At 43.2% G+C, this 23422-nt stretch overlaps 1 protein-coding gene across 1 annotated transcript in view; it reads right to left on the bottom strand.

Annotated features, from left to right (window-relative positions):
* Window positions 1-23422, bottom strand: part of PDIA5 (protein disulfide isomerase family A member 5) — a 97681-nt gene that overhangs the window by 62572 nt on the left and 11687 nt on the right. Inside the window, 5 exon segments of the mRNA XM_048952592.1 lie at window positions 2407-2467; window positions 3693-3785; window positions 9600-9645; window positions 10391-10474; window positions 21874-21961. Of these exon segments, the coding sequence (XP_048808549.1) occupies window positions 2407-2467; window positions 3693-3785; window positions 9600-9645; window positions 10391-10474; window positions 21874-21961 (372 nt within the window).

Here is a 23422-nt window from a genome sequence, read left to right on the forward strand (position 1 = left end):
AAACCTACCTCAGAGCAACCTGTCCTGACCATGCATTTTCACGCTATGCTGTTCAGGACTCTGACAAGCCAGATATGTACCCATGGGGGCATACCTCAAGGGTTACTTTAAAAACTCATTTCTCATCTGTTATTTTTTCTTGCATTCTGAGTGAAAAGTGTTTGCTTGCTTTTGTCTGCTTTTTTAATTGAACACATTGAACATGAACTAGTTTTTCCACTAGGTAACATCTCCATTTTTAAAGTCTTGTTTTCAGTGACATTTTGAACAGCTCATTTTCGTTGCCAAATGCAGACTGTCTCTTACAGGATTCTTCTTTGGCAGAGTTAGCTCTAAGTAAATCTGAATGCCTGTAAGTATACCTAATTTTTCATATTTAGTACTGTCTGACTTATATTAAAGTCCGAAAGTAGAGTGAATGGGCTTCAAATAGCAGGTAATAATATCTTCTGAGGAAAAGGCTCGCCTTTGCTCTGAGTTGTTTCACTCAGATCAAGCATTCCTGAAATATTAAAGAAACTACATTTAAGTTTCCAGTCACTTTCATCTCCCTCCGCACTAGCATGTAATCAAAGAATCCATTTCCTGAATCTGCCACAATGGATTTCCAACAAAGCTTGCAATGAAGCTGAAAAAATGAGGCAGCTGTCTTCCTCGTGCCTTCCCAGACAAAGACTCCGATGTCCTCTCCTGCCAAAGACCCCCTTGGCTCACTCCCTGCACGTAAGGAAAAGCAAAACTCCCTTCAGCAATCAGCTTGGATTTGCTGCTGCCAGGCACAAACAGTAACACTACAAGACAGCAATCCTCAGCTCCAGCTCCCCAAAGCCAGTGCTTTAATACAACTGCTGGATGTATTCTGCCTTTAGTAAGTGGAGCAAGAGTAAGGAAAGAAAAACTGGATAAGAGTCAAGTCAGAAGGTCTCATGTATTAAATAAAAGATGAGGGAGTTAAGAATCGTGAAATCAGAGGGGGAAAAAACCTTACAAGTAGGCTTCCTTCACAGCAGTTCAGAAAGCAGCAAAGGTATTACAGCACTGCAGACTAGCAGGTGTTTTGCCACTTCAAAAGACCAGAAACTGGAAGGAGGAGGGTTTCTGGGGGAACGGTTCAAAGAGAACCAAAGGCTAGATAAGGCACATTTAAGGCAGGGACACAGTTGTGGAAAACAATTATTCACGATACAGGTAAACCGTGCGGGGCTGTGCAGCAGAGCGCTTGCCACGAGGCAATGGGCAGGCAAAGGAGGCCTGCAGCCCCCTGCTGACATAGCCAGGGCAGCCCGCAGGCTCTACAGAGCGTGAAGGCCCCGTGCTGCTGCTAATTTAATTAAAGGAAAAACACCCTCATACTGATGCATCATGCTAAGTCTGGGGCCATTCTGGCCTTCTTGGCGGTACTCTGAGGAGACTGAAAAAGGGTAGGATGGCGTTTCAGGCAATAATTACCAGAGAAAATACACTCAAACACTAGATACTGCTGCCATGGGGCATTCATTTTAGAAGAGAGACAACTAAGGAAATGCTAGCAATGCCTTGCATCAATTTCATGATCAGGACAGCACTGGGAGGCTTTTCCAGCTTAAGGCACACATTCATGCCTTTCTCATGGCTGCCCCACTTTCCAGCTGAGCAACAGCTCCGGCAGTATTTTGTTTTAAAGAGCTGGAAAGCCCCTAACACACCTGTCACCAGTTGTTAATCTGCAAAAGCTGAATAAGCAGCCAATGCAACAACAAGCTCAGAGCAGTGCAGTGACAATGTCACAAAAGGAACAGAGCAACCCCAATGAGTTGTTCTCTTTCCTTCCTGCCACCCCACATTCAAGATATTCCTGCTGGTGACAACTGAAACATCCAGAGTATCTCCTGAATGGAGTAAAAAAAAGTATTCCTGCTCTTGACTGTTCCCACTACCTGCAGTTACTGAGAACAGATAGAACTTCTTTCTATTCCAGGGGCTACTCTAGAGAGCTTTTGTTTGTGTCTAACTGCTTGTTGTATACTGCAGCCCAAAGCGCAAAAGTAAAAAGCACGTGCAATATTCATCTGCAATTCCAGCTCCATATAGACCAGAGGGCTAGACCCTCTCAGAAAGTAGCATTAACACATGAGCTCAGCATATCACACTTCTGTCTACTATCATACATATTTAGGAAGGATAACAAGTAAAAAACTTACATAAACTAGATGCTCATCACAAGACTGAGATAAAGGGAAAAAACTGCCAGCCTAGGATGCAGCAGATGAACAATGAGAGGAAAACTGAATACAAACAGGCAAACACCACATGGATTTCAATGATAATGACAGTATACGGTGGTGTCAGTGAAACACAAGGGAGGCTTCCAGTCAGACTTGAACATTTCTCAGTAAAGATGACAGCAAGATGTGCTACATTACTTACATGGGGCATAGAACATCATCAGAAGGGGTTTGTCTTCCTTCTTCAGAAGCCTTCGTAATTCCTAGTGAATGAACCAAACAAACTAAGTACAGGCCTACATAAACATACACTTTCATTAAACTTCAAAAAGTCAATATTTTAGTAGTATTCTCCTTTATTTGGGGAAATGAAGCAGTCATACTCCCAAACAAACAAGACTCGAGTTTCTTCTGCCTGTTCAACTTTAAGTTGAAAGGAGATGACAGAACTTCTTATAGACTCAAATATTTCTAAATAGCCAAGACCAGCATTTTTGGTGTCAAGATGTGAAAGTTGTACTGTTTGGTCCATTCTCAACTCAGAATCTGCAACCTAATGAAAAAAACATATTCTAATTCAATAAGTTGGACTCAGTAACAAAGTTTTCATTTCCACACTATGAAATAGAACAGGCCATGAGAATAGATTTTTTACTACCAGCATGGTAGAAAAAAACAGATCAAGTTTTCAAATTGAACACAATCCTTGGAAGACTTATAATAGAGTACAGAAGGTATACATTAAAAATTAATCTTCCTACAAAAACAGAATGTCAAAATAACTGTTTCTAATATAAAAAATGAAAGCTAGGTAATTGAAAAGGCCCTTTACAAAATACCAGCTAGTGCCCAATCAATTAAAGTTTTAAAAATCAATAGACTAGAAAAGTAATACAAAAGACCAAGCTGATAATATTAGAGAGAATATCATGGGTAGCTCTGTGATGGCACTAGCTTATTAAGGTAGTTTTATCTTATTTACAGCTTTCCCACTTGCCACTGCAGATGGTTACTGTACAAGGTTAAACCACTCAAGACCCAAATTTTGCTCCTACGTGCTCCAGACTTCCTGAGAAGACCTCAGGCACATGAGAGAATCTAAGCTTTAATGACAACCTGCAGTTTTAAGAATAACATTTTTATCTCCTACTTGCATCCTGCAGCAACTGCATCTTGCAAGCTGCTACACTTTGAGACAAACATGTCTCTTCTATTACAGCATCCACAATGACTTGATGCTTGCTATGTAGTTCACAGACTAATACCACAACCACACACAGGGTAGAGGAAAGAAGGAAGGAAGCAGGAGACCTTGCTCTCTCTCTACCATAATACACAAACTTTATTATGTCCCTTTAACAACCGTGTACTATAGAATTTCCTTCCAAAGGAAATAATGGTGCTTTGTTAAGAGTTTATACAAACATGCATACTCCCCACATCCCACATAATTACAAAATGCACAGAACATCTTTTCAGTTGTCATACCTTTTCACTGTCAACATGCACAATGTCTTTGGCTTCAGGATCCTCCTCCCACAAGGGAGCACCTTCTGGATCTTTGAGAAAGGCCACAATGGACTGTAGGAAACAGGAAAAACAGCTTTTAAAGCAAAACAAATGAGAACCTGAACTCAAATCAAATACTGTCATGTGAATCCCAAGCAATAAACACTTTTGCTTTTCCATTTTTACACTCTTTTGCTATAATGAAGTTGCACACAAATCTATTCTTGCAGAACTAAGTGATACACTGGTGCTTAACTTCCTCACAAATGATATACCCACTCAATGGTGCCTATTTCTATCACAAAACTGGGGAAAGTTGCGTGGAGGTGGACCAACACAGTCAGCAATTTCAAGGATCCTTCAGAGAGTTCTTTCAGTGGTAGTAGATCTCCAATGTTTCCTGGCTTAGCAGGAAAGATTTCTCTATGCAGAGGTTACATTCCATACCCTTAACTGGATCCTTGTAACTTTTAGATCCAAAAGTACCAGCTGTAGGGCACACTGATACTCACATAGCAAAAGCAATGAATTCCAAACTTATAGATCAGACTCAGCTTTTGGTCAACAGGAAAATAATCTACCAATAGCCTCCCCTATGATCCATTCAAATAGAAACTGCACTTAATGGATTTTTAAGTAGGAGTATAAAAAAGAAACATAGCAAGAGAAGCAGGAAATGTGAAGCACTTTGATTCTGCAGCTCCAATATTTGATAAGCTGAGTACATATATGCACACTCTACTTGACTGACATGTTTATTCCCTTTATCACAAAAATACTTCCTACTAGTTCAAATTTCAGACTGAATCTGAGGAAAACTTCAGTCCTCTAAGGTCAGTGAGAGGCTGGCTCTCCACGGATTTCAGCAGAGCATCACTGCCCACTGTTTCCAGCTATATATGAAGGTGTTAGTTTCATCACTTATCCTCAGATGTCTGTGCTATAGAAAACACAATGCCTAGACTTTTATGATCACTTACTGCTCAGATTGACCTTGTTTTCTTTCTCTGTGGCACCACTTGTAGGCATGCATCCACTCCCAGACAAGAACTCTGTGCAATAACACAATGAGGTCCAAGGGGAAGGAGCTGTTCTGGTGACAGCAACAGGACCCGAGGGACACAGCTCCATGCCATTCAGGTTTGTAACCCACCTTCTCAAGAGCAGGTTATCAGTACACCTGGTAACACGTGCCACTGAAACAGTCTCAAGAGACACTTCTGCCACCTTTCTGTCTTTGGTAGGTTTGCTCTTGTACAACACTCCAACAGCTTATCAACAGATAATAGAGTTCAGCTCATCTTCCTGCATCTCAGCTGGTACTACAAGACTTGGGAGGATTCAGAGCTTACAGCATTACTGCATTAATGACTGTCTACTTGCTTAGCTAACATTAAAGAGATTTGTCTTATAGTAAGAAGCAGCATATATTAGTCACTAGACAACAACCAAAGCACTTAATGTACCTAGTGAGAAGACCTAAGGGGTGAGGTAGCTGTTTTGGGACTACAAACACTTTGCATAGAATAAATATGTTTTAATGTGGCATTAGCAGAGAAATGAGCTATCAAGAAGAAGTTTTATTAATTTATAACATAGTTACACTTGTAAAAAGCTCTAAAGCTACAGGCATCAGCATCCCAAACAATGCTGTAAGAAAATTTAATAACATATAGAAAAAGGAAAGGGCAGCAAGACCAAACCAGGAAGATATTCCAACCCTGGGAACACTGCATCAAGTTCTGCTTGCCCTCAGTCTGCACAGACCTCAAATGTACTCTGCTGGGGAGGAGAGAGGGGACAGCATTTTAAACAGCTAATGAGTGCAATTGACTCTCCTAGTTTCAAGAAATTCCTGTGTGCCAAGTTCAGTGATGTAGAAACAGATGTGGTTAGAGAACAGGGGATTAAAGAGATTTAATTCTTGCAGCTTCTCCCTCTCAGCCAAGAAAGAAAAAATTAGATGTGTAATGTCTTCTGGCATGAGCAGGCAGTGCAGTGCCTCACACTCATTACTCCGCTCTGTGAAGAGCGTTTCCTGTGCGCTTTTAAACAGCAAAGAAAAATCCCCACAAACAAACCACAGTATTATCTAATTGCAGAAAAACAGTTGTCCCTGGGTTCTGAGTTCAAGACCTAAGCAAGGTCCAGGCCACAGCACAGCAGCTCCCATGCTGCAGAACCAGCTCCACTCTTGCCCTGCCGTGATGGGGTCAGGACATGCTTTGATACTGCAGCCCCGGCAGGCCCACAATGGACTGTTACCCACTGCCTGAGCCCCTGCAGCAGCTCTGAACATCAAACACCAATTCAGTAGAACACAGGATGTGGTTTTGTCCAGCAGACGCTGCCAAAATGAAGCTAGTTTTAACAGTACCATAGTTGGCTATCATTTATGGGTTTTAACCTGAAAAAAATAAATATGGAAACACATCACGCACTTTTTGCTCCTTTCAAGTATAATGCAGTAGAGAGGCTAATAAGGAAACTTTCCTTGATTACACACACACACATCCTACAAGAGCAAACTTGAAAAGGATACAGAGTTTAGAACTGGTCTAATTTACTGCGTTAGTCCATTCCCTCTGCCAGAAGGTTTACACTTGAAAGAATTTTCTCCATTTTAGAAAGACAGTAAAATTCTCCCTGTATTTTATCCTCCAGAAAAGGCTTCAGTGAATAACAAACATAGCCTGGATACTGGCCTTATGACAGTATGGCAATTAGGATATGGTGCGGTCAAAGTAACCAGCTAAAATCAAAAAGTGATCTAACCTCGGACATCCCACAGAAGCTCACTACAGATACCTGGCAGAAAAACTAAGCCATTTTTATCTTGCACACTCAGTTTCTGGAAAAAAGTAATTGAGTTTATTGGCTCTGTACCAGCTGTTGTATTTTTACCTCTGTGCTTGCTATCAACGGATATATACTTTATGACTATCTAACACTGATTTTAAGACTTAAATTTTTAGCTTTCACAACATATGGCTATGTGTACCATAACTTTTTTTTAAAGCACTGCAGAGTTGTTAGAAATCAGCTGCCTCAAAATGTCACCGCTTGCACCAACATTTTGAGAAAAAGCAGGTAACTGTACCATTCCTAAAGCTACTCACAGTTACACATCCATTAATCACAATCCCCCTCCCACTGTCTTTCCCCCAAGCACCCCCAATACAAATAGTCAAGGCACTGATACTTCTGACCCAGTGTTATTGCTCTTCTACAGTACCTTGGTATGTGTCACTCATTGTGGCCACCAGAATTACATACTTGATGCAAGACAACGAACTCAGATGGTGGAGTAACATTTCCCGTTCCATTCTCTGTTCCTTTACTAATCATTTGACTTTTTCACTCTTGCTAAGCCAATATTTTCAGGCCAACCACATCCAGGCAGGTAATTCAAATCCTATTACAACAACCTGCTGATACTTCAGCACAGTTGGAGTTGTGTCCTTCTATCCCTCTTGCATTTGTTATCTCACAGGTTCTTGCTTTCATATGGACAAGCCACTGGTATTGTGAGCCTTCTCAACTCTTTAAAAAGATTAATTTTATTTTTTTTTTAAACTATTCTTAAAAGTTTTTTAATGATCAAACTTAATTCCCTTGCCATCCATCTTCTTTATCAGACACTCCAACAGCTCAGATCCTAACCAAGGTCTCAGCAGCAGGGGGTTCTGACTACTAACATCTCCCCACTGCAGGCACTGAGCTATCCTTCATTCCTCATTTTTCTAAGAGTTAACCCACAAGGACCTAATTACGTAAGAATTTAGTCACTTGAAAAAATGAAAAGCTTTTTTTAAAAGCCTAAGTACGCTATCAGCTGGATCAGCCCTATCTGTGAAATTGATGACTACTTCAGAAGAATCCTTTTACAGTAATGAAGCATTTCCTCCTCAGAGCTGTGTCCACTATTCTCCAAAACAACATACAAATATTAATGTCAACAGAATGCCTGGAAGAAGATCCTAGTTTTATTGCCATGAAACAAGTCCTTTAATGTCTGTTCTTCATTTTGCCCATCTGTCCATAAAATGAGTATGAAGCTCAATGTAATGATATCCCTCTGCTGCTTGCTGTTTGTAGTGCCCTATGAGACCTCTCACAAATGTAGCTAAAGGTAGGAAAGAAGTGCCGCTGCCTCAACACAAGAAGGCATGGAGAAATGGTGCAGAGGGAGAAATACAAACAGTATTCAAAAAGCCATGAGCAGCAGAACAAATAAACAGCTGAATTCTTTGACCACTGCCCAGCTCTGATGTGCTGCCCAATCTGTAAATCATTAGCAGTTGGTTTCAGAGAGGCAGTCAATTTAAGAAGGAGTAGACATCGTGGAAGACAGGAGCTTCAGAACCTCTTCTGTCCAAACTAAACTCACACATCCCATGTGTGTCTATGGGGTCACTCTAGATCTGCTTTCTTCTCACCAGCCAGAAAGAAACACCTCAAGGCAGAAGGGAAGGGGAAAAATACATCACAAAATGGCAACTAAAAGAATAAACGACATGGTTCCTGTCCTGCTATGATCACAACTCAGCTGGAGCACTCCCTGGGGCTCCGCAGGTGCATTCCAGTTCATCCTATCTGTAAGGAAGAGTCACAGCACTAACTCCTGGTTGCAGTGTTGTATGGAGAGCAGGAATGACGTTTTAATGAGTATTCAAACCACCCACATCCAGGCAACTAATCAGTCTACTTCACCCCACCACCCACCAAGAGGAAAAAATAATAAAAAAGCATCAGGTGCATTTCCTCACAAAGTACACAAGAAGCCTGAGGCATTTGCTGACAAGGCTGGGTTATCTAACCCAGGCAGCATTTTTGCTGCAGGAGAGGCGAAGATGCACATTCCTGTTCTCCTCACTTCACGTGAATCCTGCTGAATAGATTATTCAAGCCATAGTTTTTTTCCAAGACAAATCTCTCCATCATCTACCCCACAACAACTCTGGCTGTGGAAGGAAGGTAACAGAGGAAGCATGCTTAGAAGCGGCCACTCTGACAGAATAGAGTTTACAGAGCATCTCACACAGACTTTTCTCCATCCCAGTCCAAACCCTTGAACAAGGCAGAAGATAGATACAAATCTAATTCTGACAGCCTAAATTGATTCATCAAGCTTCAGTGATTATGCAAAGCCCAAGTTTGCTGAAAAAGAGGAAGAAAAACAAATTGCCATCAGAACTGGGTGGAAGTCATTTCTGGAAGCCAAATCATCACGTGCCCCATATGAGGATACTCCCAGCACCTCATTGGGGATTTGCTGAGGAAGGCTGCTCACCTTCACCTTGCTTACTGTGCTTTCAGTCTATCATTCCCCCCATCAGTCAAATTTCGTATCTTTCCCACGGTGCTCACAGAACACTGCTTCCTGTTGCTTTGCCTCAAGATTCAGAGAAAACGGGAAGTCATTTCATCCCTCTTGCACTCTGGGCACATCCATAAAAACTGCAGTTCCATGATCAAAGAGCAGGCCACTCAACTCTTAGAAATTTATAAATGCAAGGCCTAAAAACCTCAGAGAAATTTCTATCCAAAAACGCAGTATCAGCTAATACTTTCAGTTATACTGCCATCAGTAGCACCTGGTAATGAAAATAAGAAAATCCCTATTTGTAACCAGCTTGGAAGCTAACTCACAATTTATATGACTGTTTAACATGGGTTCAATCTTGTTAATACACAGCTTTTCTGAATCTGTGGTTGGCAGATGCATGCATCTACAAAAGCCCCTAGGTCATTCTGACAGCTGCTTATGAAGATTAACCACCCTCCCTTTCATGCCTTCAGCATGAAAAAATACCAACACCTGTTCTTAACCCACATATCTCTCTCCCATACCTAACCAAATAATAATCAAATATTTAAATTTACCTTCAACGTGACAGCTCTGTTATATTCAGTATGAAATGCACCATCCCTGTAGAACAAGGAGTGGGTAACAGTGTTAACTTACAGTAGCATTGCTGGAAATCACACAGCTCCCTCACTTCTAACTAACCAGAGTAAAATTATCCTGCCAAAGCCACAGAACCCAGCAGAATTTACACCACAGCAATTTAAGCAGGGGAGGAAAAGGAAAAACTGAGGATAAAGGCAGGGTGGAAAAGTGTGTCATGCAACCAGGTCTCTCCTCTCTGACACTTTAATAATAAAATTTACTAAGGCATGATCTTTGGAGATGCAGCTGCTTGGTATCTCTTACACTTCACAGTACTCCCACTCTATTATTCTCAGGAAGAAGATATCTTGCTATCTCATTCCATTTCCCTCTCTCCAAGTACTTTACAAAGTACTATCTCAAGTTAGAAGAGCAAGCAGAGTGGTGAAGCCAACTGTCCAAGACACATGCCAGTAGGCAAGTGACAGAAAAAGCAAGAGATCCAAATCTCAGCCGTCAGCCCTGTGCATTGGGTAGTTTTAGTCTACTGGGCACCTCTCCCACAAGCCCAGATAATGTACTCTCTTCAACAGCACAATAAATTTATCTTAACTTCTGTTACAACACATGCTTCCAAACTGAAGAAACAGCAAGCAATTCACATATCAGAGGGCATAGTAGAAATAACTTCTCATGCTGTAGCAAAATGGAGCTGCAAGGAAAACAAATGGTCCTAACAGGGGCATCAACAATTAGGAACTACAAATCCCAGCACAGCACTCACTTATAATGGAGTAATTCCACTCCTTTCTCCTTTGAATTAGGATCTACTTTCATCTTCTTGCATAATTTTCGGCTCTCAGTGTCACTGCAAAAAACATATATTGGAAGAAAAACAGTTACAAGAGAAAGAAATCAAATGCATTCAGTTCTGAAAACTCATTGCTCTGCTTCCTCAAAAGCAATTAGTAGTACCTAACGGTTATTTAGAAGCTGCTCAACCAAGTTTTGGAGAAAAGACAATTAAATTCCTCAGTTTGCCTGGTCAGGACACAGCAGACTGTGTTAATCTCCATTCCAATGTCAGGCTCCAAGCAGCAGAAAATGAGTCCATCCTAGCATGTCTAAGTACCTCAGATGATATTCTGTTCAAGGGGTTAACATAAAATTTAGGAAGTCAACATTTAAGAAGTCCGTGTTCTTGATACGTTGATGATCAAATAGCACCATTTGTGAAAATATTCAAAGACAAAAGCTGAACTGGTTTTGTATCTGGCAGAAGATAAAACCAAGATCTCTTCACGGTATCTCCATGCCCTGATCACATGTGGCCACCTTTAAAAAGTTCCAAATTTTGGAGCAACCCCATTTGCTCTAGGTACGAGGAATGTGTCCTGGAGCCACAACAGGCTGGCAGAGGGAAGGTGGTGGTTTCCAAACTGGTAAAAAGAAAGAGTTCACTTTGTGTATCTGGCATAACCCCAATTAGGCTGAAGAAAAAGGCCATGGGAGCAAACTGTGCCTTTGGTGAGGCAGGCAGGGGAAGGGTCTGTGCCGACTAACTGCTGTCCTCAACAACACAAGAGCGCAGCTGCTAAGTCTGCTTCAAGTTGCAGTGGATATGAAGCCAGACACAGACCTGGGGAGATGTGTGAAACAGTGAACAACAAAGAGAAGTGGATGATCCACACTGATGAGACTATCCTTTGCATCGACAAACCACAAGATTAAAAACCTTGGAAACCTGTTCCCAGCAGAGGACATCTTGTACTTTTTGTGCAGATAAATCAATTTAGAAAATGGAAACACTGGAAACCCATCAAGTTTAAACCAATTAGAGACACATTAGAGAGCCCAAGATACAAGGGCTTCACCAAACGAAGGGCTGCTGGCAGCTCTGGTTCTAATTCCCCCAGTGTTCTCCAGCTGCCTTGGAACAATAAAGAAGTTTGCAATGTGCTGCAAATGAGAGCCTGCCTTGTGCAAATCTCCACAATGATTATCTTTAGGTGGAAATGAGAAAGGGTATAATATGGACACGTGCGCCAATACCAGAACTTTACAATGAAATGAGTATTTTAAGGAACTAATGAAGCATGTGACCACTTAATCAGAAGTGCCTGTAGCCTCTGCTGTTGAGAAGCATATTTCTGTAAGAGCGTTACTGAATTCATGTCTGTTCTCCATTGTCAGATTATAGCTCAAGCAACACCACAAATATCTCTGTCCTACCAAACCAAGTTACAATCCCAATAGCCTGGATTTAGAGTCTTCCCGAGATATCAAGTCTAGGAGCCAGAAGCTCCCTGCCTTCACTCACTTGCAGTCCTCCAGCAGTCCCATAGACTAAAACTAGGGGGTCCAAGGGTCAACAAACACCAGGAGGCAGCACAGCTTCTGACCACCCTCACATCTTACCCAGACACAGATCGAGGTGCATGGAAAAGACCTCGTGGAACTGCTGCCGTCAACTGCTTGGCAATCAGCTCATGTCAGTCCACAGTTAACGTTTCTAAATACTGTTCTGAATACTCCCAGAAGTTTCCACCTCAGCCTTGTAGAGACAAAGGTTAGAAGGTGGTAGCAGGGAACAAATGCAATGCTGAACACCTGGCTCTGGCAACAGGCTCTGTCAAACCCCTGAGACAAGCAGAGGACCAAAACTGGTGTAGAAACAATTCTGCTGCCAGTTCTGCCATCAATTCAGGCAACTTCAAACCAGAGTGAAACAGGGAATTTTTCCTCACATATCAGTTAAGAGATTCAAAGGCTTACTCATCTCAAAACAGTTTTGCAAGGTTTGTCGTTGGAAAAGCTACAAAATATTACTACCAAGATGCACACACAAGCCACTAGCAACTCCTGGCACCCCAGATCCTACCAATTCTCTTCCTGCTTGCATGAGCTTCTATTAAAAAAGGAAAGATAAGAACAGCTGTTTCACTGGAAGGACCAGACTGTGAGCCCACTCTGCTCTCAGGATTGCTCCATTTGTAGAGATCCATGTGGCTGCTTGAATGCACATCCATTATCACAGGAAGGCAAGCAGCAGTTTGCTCCAGTCTTTCTCTGGCTATGCATTGGTCTGATTGTCTGCACCAGTGCATTGGGAATTCAGTCTGTTTATGCAATCTATGTGCACTGATGCAAGGGATGGAAGAGGAGTAAGCTCCCAGAATAGGAGATTTCTAAATATGAATCAACAATTTTTTCATGCATCAGTGCAGACTTCTGCACATGCCAGACCCACCAATTCAAATGTCGTATTAATGTTTCTTTGGAAAAAATGAAAAATAAAAAGATGTGCAGAAACAGCAGAGACGGATGCATTTTGCTTTTTCTTCTGCTTTTGCTTACAGCCAGACAAAAATAACCTGTAAAGAGCAACCCTGCGCTGATAGCACTTGGTAATGACCATTATCCTTAATGAGAGTAAATATCAACACAGATGCAGCCTCTGCTCTGAGATTTGTCTCCTTTGGATCTCAGCCAACAGCCTCTCTCTGAAGATGAGCTCCTCAGCTCTCACATGGGAGAAAGTAATGAGGACTCCAGTTCTTACAATTTAATTACACCACTTGAAGAGGCAGAGCAAGAGTTAGTTCCAAGGGCTGGAGATGGAAGGTAGGGTTGGAACATCAGTCCTCTGCCATCCCAGCCAAGGCACTCCAGACAAGGTACCAGGCTCAGGAAATGCTAGCTTGAGGATGGGTGTGTGACGATGCCGCCAGCAGCCATCTTTGGCTGCCTCATGACAGAGCAATTTGGATCCCACAGATCCCACCCGTGCTACTAGTGAAGGGGTCCAACTTCATCCTGTTTCACCCTATATGCAATACAGCAAATGGAACATGGTCAAATCTCAAGTGGGGCAGCAGTACAGTACCCCTCATATCCTACAAACACAATCCACATACTCCCCACTCCCAGAGAATCAGCCTGGTGCTGCAAAGCACTCCTTTGCTGGAGAAGCAAAGCCACGGCAGCTTGTTCAAAAGAACAATAAAATGAATGGTCTAAGTTGACCTACCCAAGCAAGGAGTCTGAATGACAAGAACAGCACACATCACAGGAACACCTGACCCCTTCCCAAGCACACTGCAGCCTTCTCAGCTTTTCTGTCATTTGGGGTTGTGACGGAGCTGGCAGAAAGCCCCAAAAGCAGCACTCCCTGCAAACCTCTGGAGTCCCCTGTCAGCGTTAGCGTGCATGAGTGATCACTTTGTACAGGCAGCCATCTGCTGCTGGGCTGGGATGAGGCCGAGGACCTTGCAAGAGAGCTCTGACCACCTCTGGATAACAGTCATCAAAGCCAGCACCTGAAAGGGGCACGCACGCACTGGCATTGCTCAAGAACAGTGTGTGATGCTCTGCCCGCAGGTGGGAAGCTGGAGGCCCAAAGCCAGAAGGATGGGGACGTGGTGAGAACCTGGTGGCAGGAGCTTACCCAGAGAAAAGGCCTTGCCACACTGTGGCAGAAGAATTCAGAAAGGGAGCGAACAGAGGCCAAAACAAGACAGGAAGAATGCAAAAATATGGTACAGGAACTGGGCTGCATAGGTTCACAAAAACAAGTCCAATCTGGATGGAACTTGACTAAGAGACAGTGCCCAATTCCTACTCAGAGGAAATTCAGCATTGTCCTGGCAGGTTCAGAAGGCAGCAGGTTAAAGCCAAGCACCTGCAGCACCATTCCTTCCCACAAGCACCAACAAGATCTTCTGCAGCTGCCCACATATTCCCTTTATTGTGAAATGCTGACCACTGGATTCTAACCAAGGTAAGAAATCGACCCTACAGCACCATCAGCCTGTGGGCAGGGAGAAGCTGGAACAACTGTCAGATCCTCGCTAAGAAAATGCCAAAACTGCCCTCAGGAAAAGCTCATGTCTGCTGTTGCCAACTAGCAGCTCTGAGTGCATGTGCTGTGTGTGGCCACATTATCTCAGTGGTGCTGGCATTCACAACACCTTGAAGTGCAGCCTGGACCAAACCTTCCGATTTAAGTGAAGTGAGTAATAAATCACACCGTGGCAGCACTGATTTAAGTACCAAGGTCGTGGTATTTGTTCACACAGAAACTATCTTACTTTCCTATCAGCATAACACAACCACATGAACCACGGATCTCTCAGTCTGTAAACAGATTTTATCTGCACATCTCCAAAACAGGGCTCAACAATGCACATAAGCCATGCTTCAGCATCCCTTACGTTCCAGATGCACCTGCAGACCAGCAGGATGGAGGCTGTGTTGTACTGTCCCAGCAGCTGGAAGAGATGAGACTGGACAGGGAAGGAGAAGGCACAAGCACTGAGATCAGGGTGTTCTGTCCACAAAATAAGCCTTCCCATGCTGGAAAAAGCTTTGGAAGGCATCAGTGAGAGCTGCCATCAGGTTAGCGGTGTGCTGTCTCATTACTGCCTCTGTTGTTTAATTGCTTTCATTCTCTTATGGTGAAAGCCATCATACAGAGCACAACTCCAGTTTTATTCATGGACCTGCAATTTCAGAGCAGCCCTCAGAAATGAACTATCACAAAGGGCTTCCCAGCCCAATGCACAGCCTTTGCAGTTCCCTCAGGCTATCCTGCAGAGCACACCCTCTCCAGACAACAGACTGACAAACATCCTGGGAAAGCAGGGAGCTGAGATACTGCCAAACAACTCATTGAGCTTGTGACCCAAAAAAGCAGCAAAAGCAACAATGACGCCAGAAATTTCCACAAGCCACATGACCAACTGAAACCAGATGGACCCCCTCAAATCCCATTCTTCTCAGGCTGTGGGCACTGCCTCTGCACCACCTCTCTTCCCAATCTGGAAGCTACTGCAACCACTGCTGCTCACAGCACATCCCTCTTGTGAGGCTCCTCCTGTTCTCTAATGATCCCAGACTTTGCTGTGTCACTCTCAAGACAGATCTGAATAGGAGAATAAAAGGGGAAAAAAAAAAAAAAAAAAATCACTTCTCAATCCATCAGCCTAGCTTGCAAAAGCACTTCTCTAAAGAGCTGTGCTAAGCAGCCACTGGATGGTAACGGCTCATATCTACTCAAACACAAAGTACATCTGCACCTCTCGGAGCAGACAGGCACTTCGATGCTATGCTCAAGGGTAGGGCTTAGGAAGTGGCAGATGAACAAAATAGGAACAGAACCCAAGAGAGATGGATGCAGAAGAAATAAGCATAGGAAGCTTAGAATACAGGATTTGTCTTTGAAAACAAAGCAGTGCTTTGTCACTGCTCTAGATCTTATATGAAAATAAACTTACAAAGAATTGACAATAGCAACAGGTTTCCATAGCAAGGAATAAATGAGCTGCTTGAACAAGGCAGTGGATGAAAAGCCTGAATCTTTTAAGGCTTGAGGGAGCACAAATACCAGAAAGAGAAAGCACACCAATGGAAAGACTCGAGGATTAGGACTAGCAGCCTGATGGGACAGCTTCTAATCTGAACTTAAAGTCTGTTTTTTTCTCCCCAAAGCACAGCAAAAAAACACTGTGTGGATCAAAGCGCAATCTTCAGAACCTCCTGCTGCAAAAACTTCTCTAAAAGTGCCTGGAATGCAAGTAGGAAAATGCCAGTGCTGTGGAGATCCAGCATCAGCAGGCATCCAATGAAAATGGCTCTCTGTGCCCATCAGTCAATTAGAGAGACCAGAAATCTATGGAAATTAGATTAAAAAGAAAGACTTTCCCCAAATTCAAACCCATCAGATTAATTCTCACTACAAGAGCAAGGCAAAGAGCAGAAAGAAGCTCTACAACCAAGAGGTGACAGGTATCATCAAACAAACCTAATTAAGGAAAAAGATGCACAGCACAGACAACCAGCTGTGGACATTGCTCAGTTGCTGACTATTCATTTTGTTTTTCAATGTCATTATTCCATGAAGTGTTGGAGTCACTGCTCCTGGAGATGTTCAAGAAATGTGCAGATGTGGCACTGAGGGACGTGGTGAGTGGGCAAAGTGCGGATGACATGATGGTTGGATGACATGATCTTAGTGGTCTTGTCCAACCTTATTGATTCTATGATTCTACAAGCTCCAGCTCTACTGAAAGGGAGTAATGAATGGTACTGTCCATGGGAATATGAATTAGTAAGAGGCACTGGGCAGTATCCACACCTGCACAGCAAAGGTGCAAAGGAGCTACCAAAGGATCTATACTAGAAATGCAGAACACTTGAACTCCTTTTCTGAAGAGAGACATCTTCATCAGTCACATCCAAACCTCCCCTAACCCTCACCAGGCAGGTGCAGAGGGGTACCTCTGGCATGGGACACGAGTACTAACACTACTTTGGTACGCACACCAAGTAGGAGCACAGAAGGGAGATTCTGGATGCCTCTCCACAGGCACACAGAAGCCACAGCACACTGTGCTCCTCTGCAGTCTCTCTCAGATTTCTGGCTGCATGATGAGCTTGGAGAGTATGTAGAGGATTTTTTTTTTTTTTTTTTTTTTTTTAAAGCAGCAACTTCAGGAAAACTGAGGTAACTTATCATTACCTCTCAGCTCATTCACTCTTCCTTTCACTCTTAAAAACAGCAATGTTAAAAATTCCCAGTTAGCAACTAACCGGAGGCAAAACACAAACCACTGGCACGCATAGCTGAAGTTCTGGTACAGAACCAGGCTTCTATATACAGCACCACAGTGGATTTTAGCTAATCATTGTGCTTCTCAATTAGTGCAGACCAAGCAGGTTTACTATGTTAGAAGAGTTTACCTTAAAGGAGATTTTTTGAGAATAGAACAGCAATTCCTGCACAGTCACTCTGACTATAAAACAAGAAGACCTGAAGGAGCAGTGGCTTTAACCTCATGGGCAGGTTATGAAAGAGACAGGAGGAAGGCACTGGAAATCTATGCTGCAAATGCCCAGTTTGCCATAAATATCATAGCCATGTAAGGATTACACTGTCAGCATAACTATATTGCAAATAGTTTCTTACAGATACCTGGCATACCTACCCTGGATCTGCTGCAAACAGACCTTTGAAGCAGCAGGAGGAAAAGGCAGAACACAGGCACTGCAACCTGCTTGGATGGAAGCAGCTGCACCACTGCAAGCACACTCCTCCCTTCTTTCCACTTTCCTCCCCATCAAAGCTGGTCATTTTTATTTGTGATCTCAAAGCTCTCCATCAGCTTTAACATTCAAGTGCAGGAAGGAAGATGAGCAGACTTACACTTAAATAAATCCTATTTCTGATTGGCTTTATGGGCGTGAATGTAGAAGCTAAAGAGCAAAACAACACATAATGCTACCTGCATCAGTAGCCTTATTTCTGAAATTCCTCTCTCCTATTCCAATGACTGCATATAGGTAAAGCCTTTGCTGTATCAAAGCTTTGGGAAATTAGAAACTGGGGAAGGAAGATTTCATTTAAAACTTGACATTTGGAGGCATCCCAGCAAAAAAACACATAGTAGATTGTTTCCTGTAGAGTGTTTCCTGAACCAGAAGATGTTTATATACACAGATTTGAAGGGGCTGCCTTTCCATCCCAACATGAGGAATAAATGCTGAAGGAAATACTTCACCTTTATGATAGATGTAACTGGATTGCAACATTTTAAATAGTACCTGGGGAAAGACTACAAGAATGACATAGGGCACAAAAGCAGGAAAGTAGGATTCAAACCAACCAAAAATCAGGCAGGCACTTTAGCCAGATGGCACTTATTCTTCCCATTAGGCTGATGTACTAACGCCAAGCACGGACACAGTGGCAGCAGATGGGAATCACACAGCTTTGTTTGTATTTGGGACCTGCTGGAAGGGGAGCCATGCAATTAAGCAGGGAATATCTACTCCAAGCCAAAGAAATATGTATTTTGAGTCCTGCTCTACACAGCTTGGTGGGAATTACTGCTAAAATCAAACAGATCTTAGGAATCACAAGACAGAACTGAGACTTTACTTCAGAGATGCACAGCAAAAATGTTATCTTTCATTCAAGCACTAAGCTCTTCTCATCATGTTCACACAAGCACTACACTTTGTGCCTTTACTATGGAGTGGGAGATCTTTACTATAAGAGTGGTGAGGCACTGGAACAGGCTGCCCAGAGAGGTTGTGAATGCCCGGTGCATGGACATACTCAAAGCCAGACTGGATGGGGTCCTGGGCAGCCTGGTCTGGTATTAAATGGGGAGGTTGGTGGCCCTGCCTGTGGCAGGGGGGTTGGAGATTCATGATCCTTGAGGTCCCCTCTGACTCAGGCCATTCTGTGATTTTGTGCCTTCTACTTACTACCTCAAAGATCTGCTAGCAGGAGTTCCTATTTCATGCATAATTCCTTCTACTGTTAGAACTCCTATTGGTTTGCTAGTAAAAATAATTCAACAAATAATCCAGCCCACTGCTTGATTTTACATCTACCAAAGAGCATCTGAATGCACTAAACAAGCAACACTTACTTGTGTTGCTGTAGCATTCTCCAAAGGTCTCCAAACTCTTTATAAACACTGACTAATGAATAAGGCAATATTTATTTAACTGTCTGGCAAACACAGATACACCTCTTTTTAACAGCGGGAATGAATAGCAGTAACTCAGTGGCCAAGTTGAGAACCACTGCTCTCCAGAAGACCAATCCCTCTCTTGATTCCAGCCTCTGTCCCAGCCTGCAGACCCAAGCAAGCCAAAATAAGGACAACAGTGCTTGCAGTCAATCCCATAAAATAAGGGAGATGGGGGGATTACAAGGAAAACAAAGAAAAACCCAAACCCACGGCCAATAAAGAATAAGACTGCTGTTGCCACTGCCGCAGGGAGCAGACATAAACCACAGCTCCAAACAGCACAACAGCCTTGCCAGAGCTTAGTTCTGACAGCAAACAAGTCTGCTGCAGTGGGATGTGCAGAATAAAGCCAAAGTTCCCTGCTAAACATTACTGCCAAACTAGCCATTGCTTGTCAATATTTGTGAAACAAATCGAGCTTGTGTTGTAAATATCCTTGCATCTGTGTGCTGTTTGTTTCAGTATGAAGGGTTGCAAATAAGCCTCACAGCATACTTGTTCTAGGAGAATGGCCTGAGAGCCTCTGGCAGCGCTCAGCTGTACCCAGTGCCTACAAACAGCCCTCTGTGACCAGCGACAGACAGCACTCCTGCATCCTCACATTATCACTGCAGCAGTTTGCAACCACCTGTATTAGAAAAAAGAAAGCCTTAAGGAAAAAAAAAATAAAAATAAAAATAAAAAATCAAGGAAAATAGAAGTTCTAAAGTCATCTCAGCGCTAAGAGATTGATTTCAGAGTGCTCCATAGGCCTAACAAGTAAATCAACCATAAAACTTGGTCAGGCTCAAGCACAAGGTCTCTCGTGTGCACAAAGGCATCCTCTGTCACACACATGAGCCCACCAGCTCCATGGGACAGACTCCAGGTGAGGACACATCTCTGCAGGAAGCAAGGACAGAAGAAAAGTCTCTGATAAAAACCCAGCCACAGCTGGATAGGCCATCTATTTTTTCCAGGCTCTTCCCATCTGAGTAATCCAAAGATATACTGCTCAACCCTCCAAGAGAGAGCTGCATCTACTGTTGCACTCACTGTGTCTTGTTCACAGGCTAGTCCTCAGCAAGAAGAAATACGATTGGGAATGTATGAGTTTATTCTTATACCTTAGAAGCTCTTACAGCATGACCATCAACAGGCTGCCTCACTGTCAGGGAACAGCTCACCCTTCCTTAAGGACAGGAAGCTCCCCATCCTGGCAAGACAGGAGGTACAAGGACCAAGCTACTTATAAAATATATTTAAAGTCTCCTCCAGGAATGCTTTAATACATCAAGTCACTTCCTTGGAGATTGTTTTAGATGAAAACATAAAGTAAGAAAGGGGAAAGCATATCAGAGTTTCAGTAAACGAGTTGATTTTACAGAAAAAACGAGCAATGCATTACCCTCCCCATCACCATCACTTACAAGCTCAAGAACACAGACTGAACTGTTAAGTGCCAACACTTTCTGGATTTCAGATGGAAGCCTTCCACATTGAATCTTTCCTTCCTCAACCCAGAACTGAAGTAAATCATGGAGATTTATTGCAAGCTATCGGTTATTGCTTAGTTGCATTACAGCAGCATTTTCAAGGGCCAAATGGCCTCATCGTTCAGCAGCTGTACAAACACATGCCACGTGCACACACAGAGTAAGAACCTCACAGCACAGAGGTGGCCTGAAACAAAGAGGAAACAGTCACAAACACAGCTGATAAGAAACTAAAGTCAAGAACCTGGTCCAGTACCCTCTTCATTAATGCTCATTACCAACATCAGTAAGTTGTCTAGCAGCACTTTTGTTAGAAGGGAGCCTGGTCTTCAGAGATCTGCCAGGTCTCCATGTGACTTTCTCCTCTTAAGTGTCAAGACATTATCTGCTGGCTATTTGCTATTTGGCAGGTGGAAACAGGTGCAAACTATGATTCACCAGCAACTCACTCTGGGTCACTACCTGATGGATGGAGACCAGCTCCAAAATCAGCTTTAAAAGGAGTGATATGATTTGCAGAGACAACAGATTTGTGCACAGTGTACAATTTGTTCGTTCCACGGCAATCCACCCAAACACAAAAGGAAGCCAGCAAGCTGTTCCTCTGCAGATCAGGGAAGGAAATTTGCCACCTGTAGGCAAAGTTGCAGAAGCAGAGAGGCTCTATGGTACATAAACTAAAGCCATAGGTAACATGTTATTGGGCTGACCCACGCCAGAGGCTTTCAGATCTGCAAGCCACGAAGCACAACCTACAAGCACAGAGGAAGCTCTTCAGAAGAAAGCACATTTTCCTGAGAAACAGAAATGGGTGGGCACTTCAAAATCAACCAGCCTTATTGCATGTGCAATATCTTCTGTCCAAGCAGAACTGTGCTGCCCTCCAGCCAAGGCATAACATGTGGGATTCTACCTCACCCTGTTTGTGAGAAAGTTGCAGCAGTGTTTCCATGCTATGTAGCCCCCATGACAGGCAATGCCATACCTGAGGTCTCCAGCTTTGGGCTGGAAACACATTGTCACAGAACTGACAAACAGCTTGTAGTGGAGAAACAATCCCCTACCAATTGCACAAAGGAAGAACAAAGGTGGTAAGATGCAGGCTCCCTGTGGTTATACAGAAACTGTACAGAGTGATGTGCATTCAGCTACAGGCAACAAGTTTCAGAGCTACCAAAAGAGCTAAGTCAGCAATACAAGCCAAAAGGGAGTGTGGGAGAAAGGGGAATAAAAAACAGCAAGTTACATACCCACAGTCTATCCAGCTTATAGTACCTCGTCCTTTCACCTCCTGGGCCACATTAGACAGTAACCTGAGTGAGCTTTCTGCAGCAGCAGCTGGAAGAAACAAAAAAAAAAGTCACCAACAGCATTATTACTCCACAGAGAATAATACAATGGTGCATTCCTTTGTTCTGAAGCACTGGAACTTCTTCTCTAATCTGAAGAGACTGCTAAGAGAAGGATCAGCAAAATCTTCTATAAACCAGAAGAAACGCTGGCTGCAGCTACAGCAGGTGGCTCCTTCCCATCTCACTTCCCCTTAACATTCAAACTCATCCCTCTGTGCATTCCTTGACCTACATCTATAGAGCAACGCCATGTTCTCTTCTGCAAACCAGCTTCTATCCAACAACCCTTTTTTCCCATGGCTCGGCACAAACTGGTTTGTGCCACTGCTTGCTAATTAGAGCATTTAATTAAGAAATTCCATCAGCTGTAAGGGCAAGTCATTCAGCATCTCTTCCTGCCTCAGTCCCACTCCTGTAATACTTACCTAATAGCAGGCTGTTATTCTCATATTAACCATGGGAGACAGCCAAAACAGAGGTCAGGGGAAGCTCAAAACTATGAGCAGAAAGCACCTAGAAAAGCTTCTTTCAAGAACTGGCTGCACACTCAAGTGAGATTTTTATAATGGCCATGTCATGTGTGAGGTTTTTGCAAAACATTTCCATTCCAAAGCACTCTTATAAATGGTATTAAAAATAAACAAAGAAGAAAAATGGGAAGAGCAGTCAAAAAAGAAAAGAGAGCCCCAATACCAACTCCCCAGTCTCTAATGGAGACTGTTCCCTGCCTCAATAAACAAAATACAGAAATCCTTGAACTACTTTACCTTTTGCTGTTTCCAGATCACTGGAATATAAGATACATGGAGTGTAAGAGCGGGTGTACTGGGTTAGATCAAACATCTACGTGAACCAATAACTTGTCTCCAAGAGTGAGGAAAGTGAAGGCCTATGACCAGAGGTAGACCCAGCAGGCAGTGATAGTTCTGTTTCCTTCAAGTAGTTTCTAGTTTTTAGAAAATTTTATCCCAAGGTTCCTGAGGCAGAAGCAGCTTCCTTGTATTCAACAGCCTCTGTGGGCCTCGATGCCATCAGAGCCTCCAGGCCATTCCTGTTGGCTCAAGAAAATCCTACCCCAAGGTGTTGGTAATGCACAGCTGTGGCAGTGCACAACAGCCACCTCTCCACTACACAGGGACATGGATTCAAGGGGGAATTCTTCCTGCACTCATAGCACAACAGCTCAACAAGCTCCCTTTAAAGAGGGCAAATGAACATTAGCATTTGGGACTGGACAGACTCCTCCCATAAGTCTCACTAGTTGGGCAGCCATGGCAGGACATCCAGCTGATAGGATGAACTAGATGTCCTCTCCAAGTGGGGATATTTCCTGAAACCAACACATTTTCTGCATGAGATAGAAATGCTCATCTAGTCATGCTCCACTGAGAAGCAAAGCCTTGTTTCAGCATGACCAGTTGTTGGCCAATGGCTCATCACAGCTAGA

This window comes from Lagopus muta, chromosome 8 (genome assembly GCF_023343835.1).
Source record: "Lagopus muta isolate bLagMut1 chromosome 8, bLagMut1 primary, whole genome shotgun sequence".
Lineage (NCBI taxonomy): Eukaryota > Metazoa > Chordata > Aves > Galliformes > Phasianidae > Lagopus > Lagopus muta.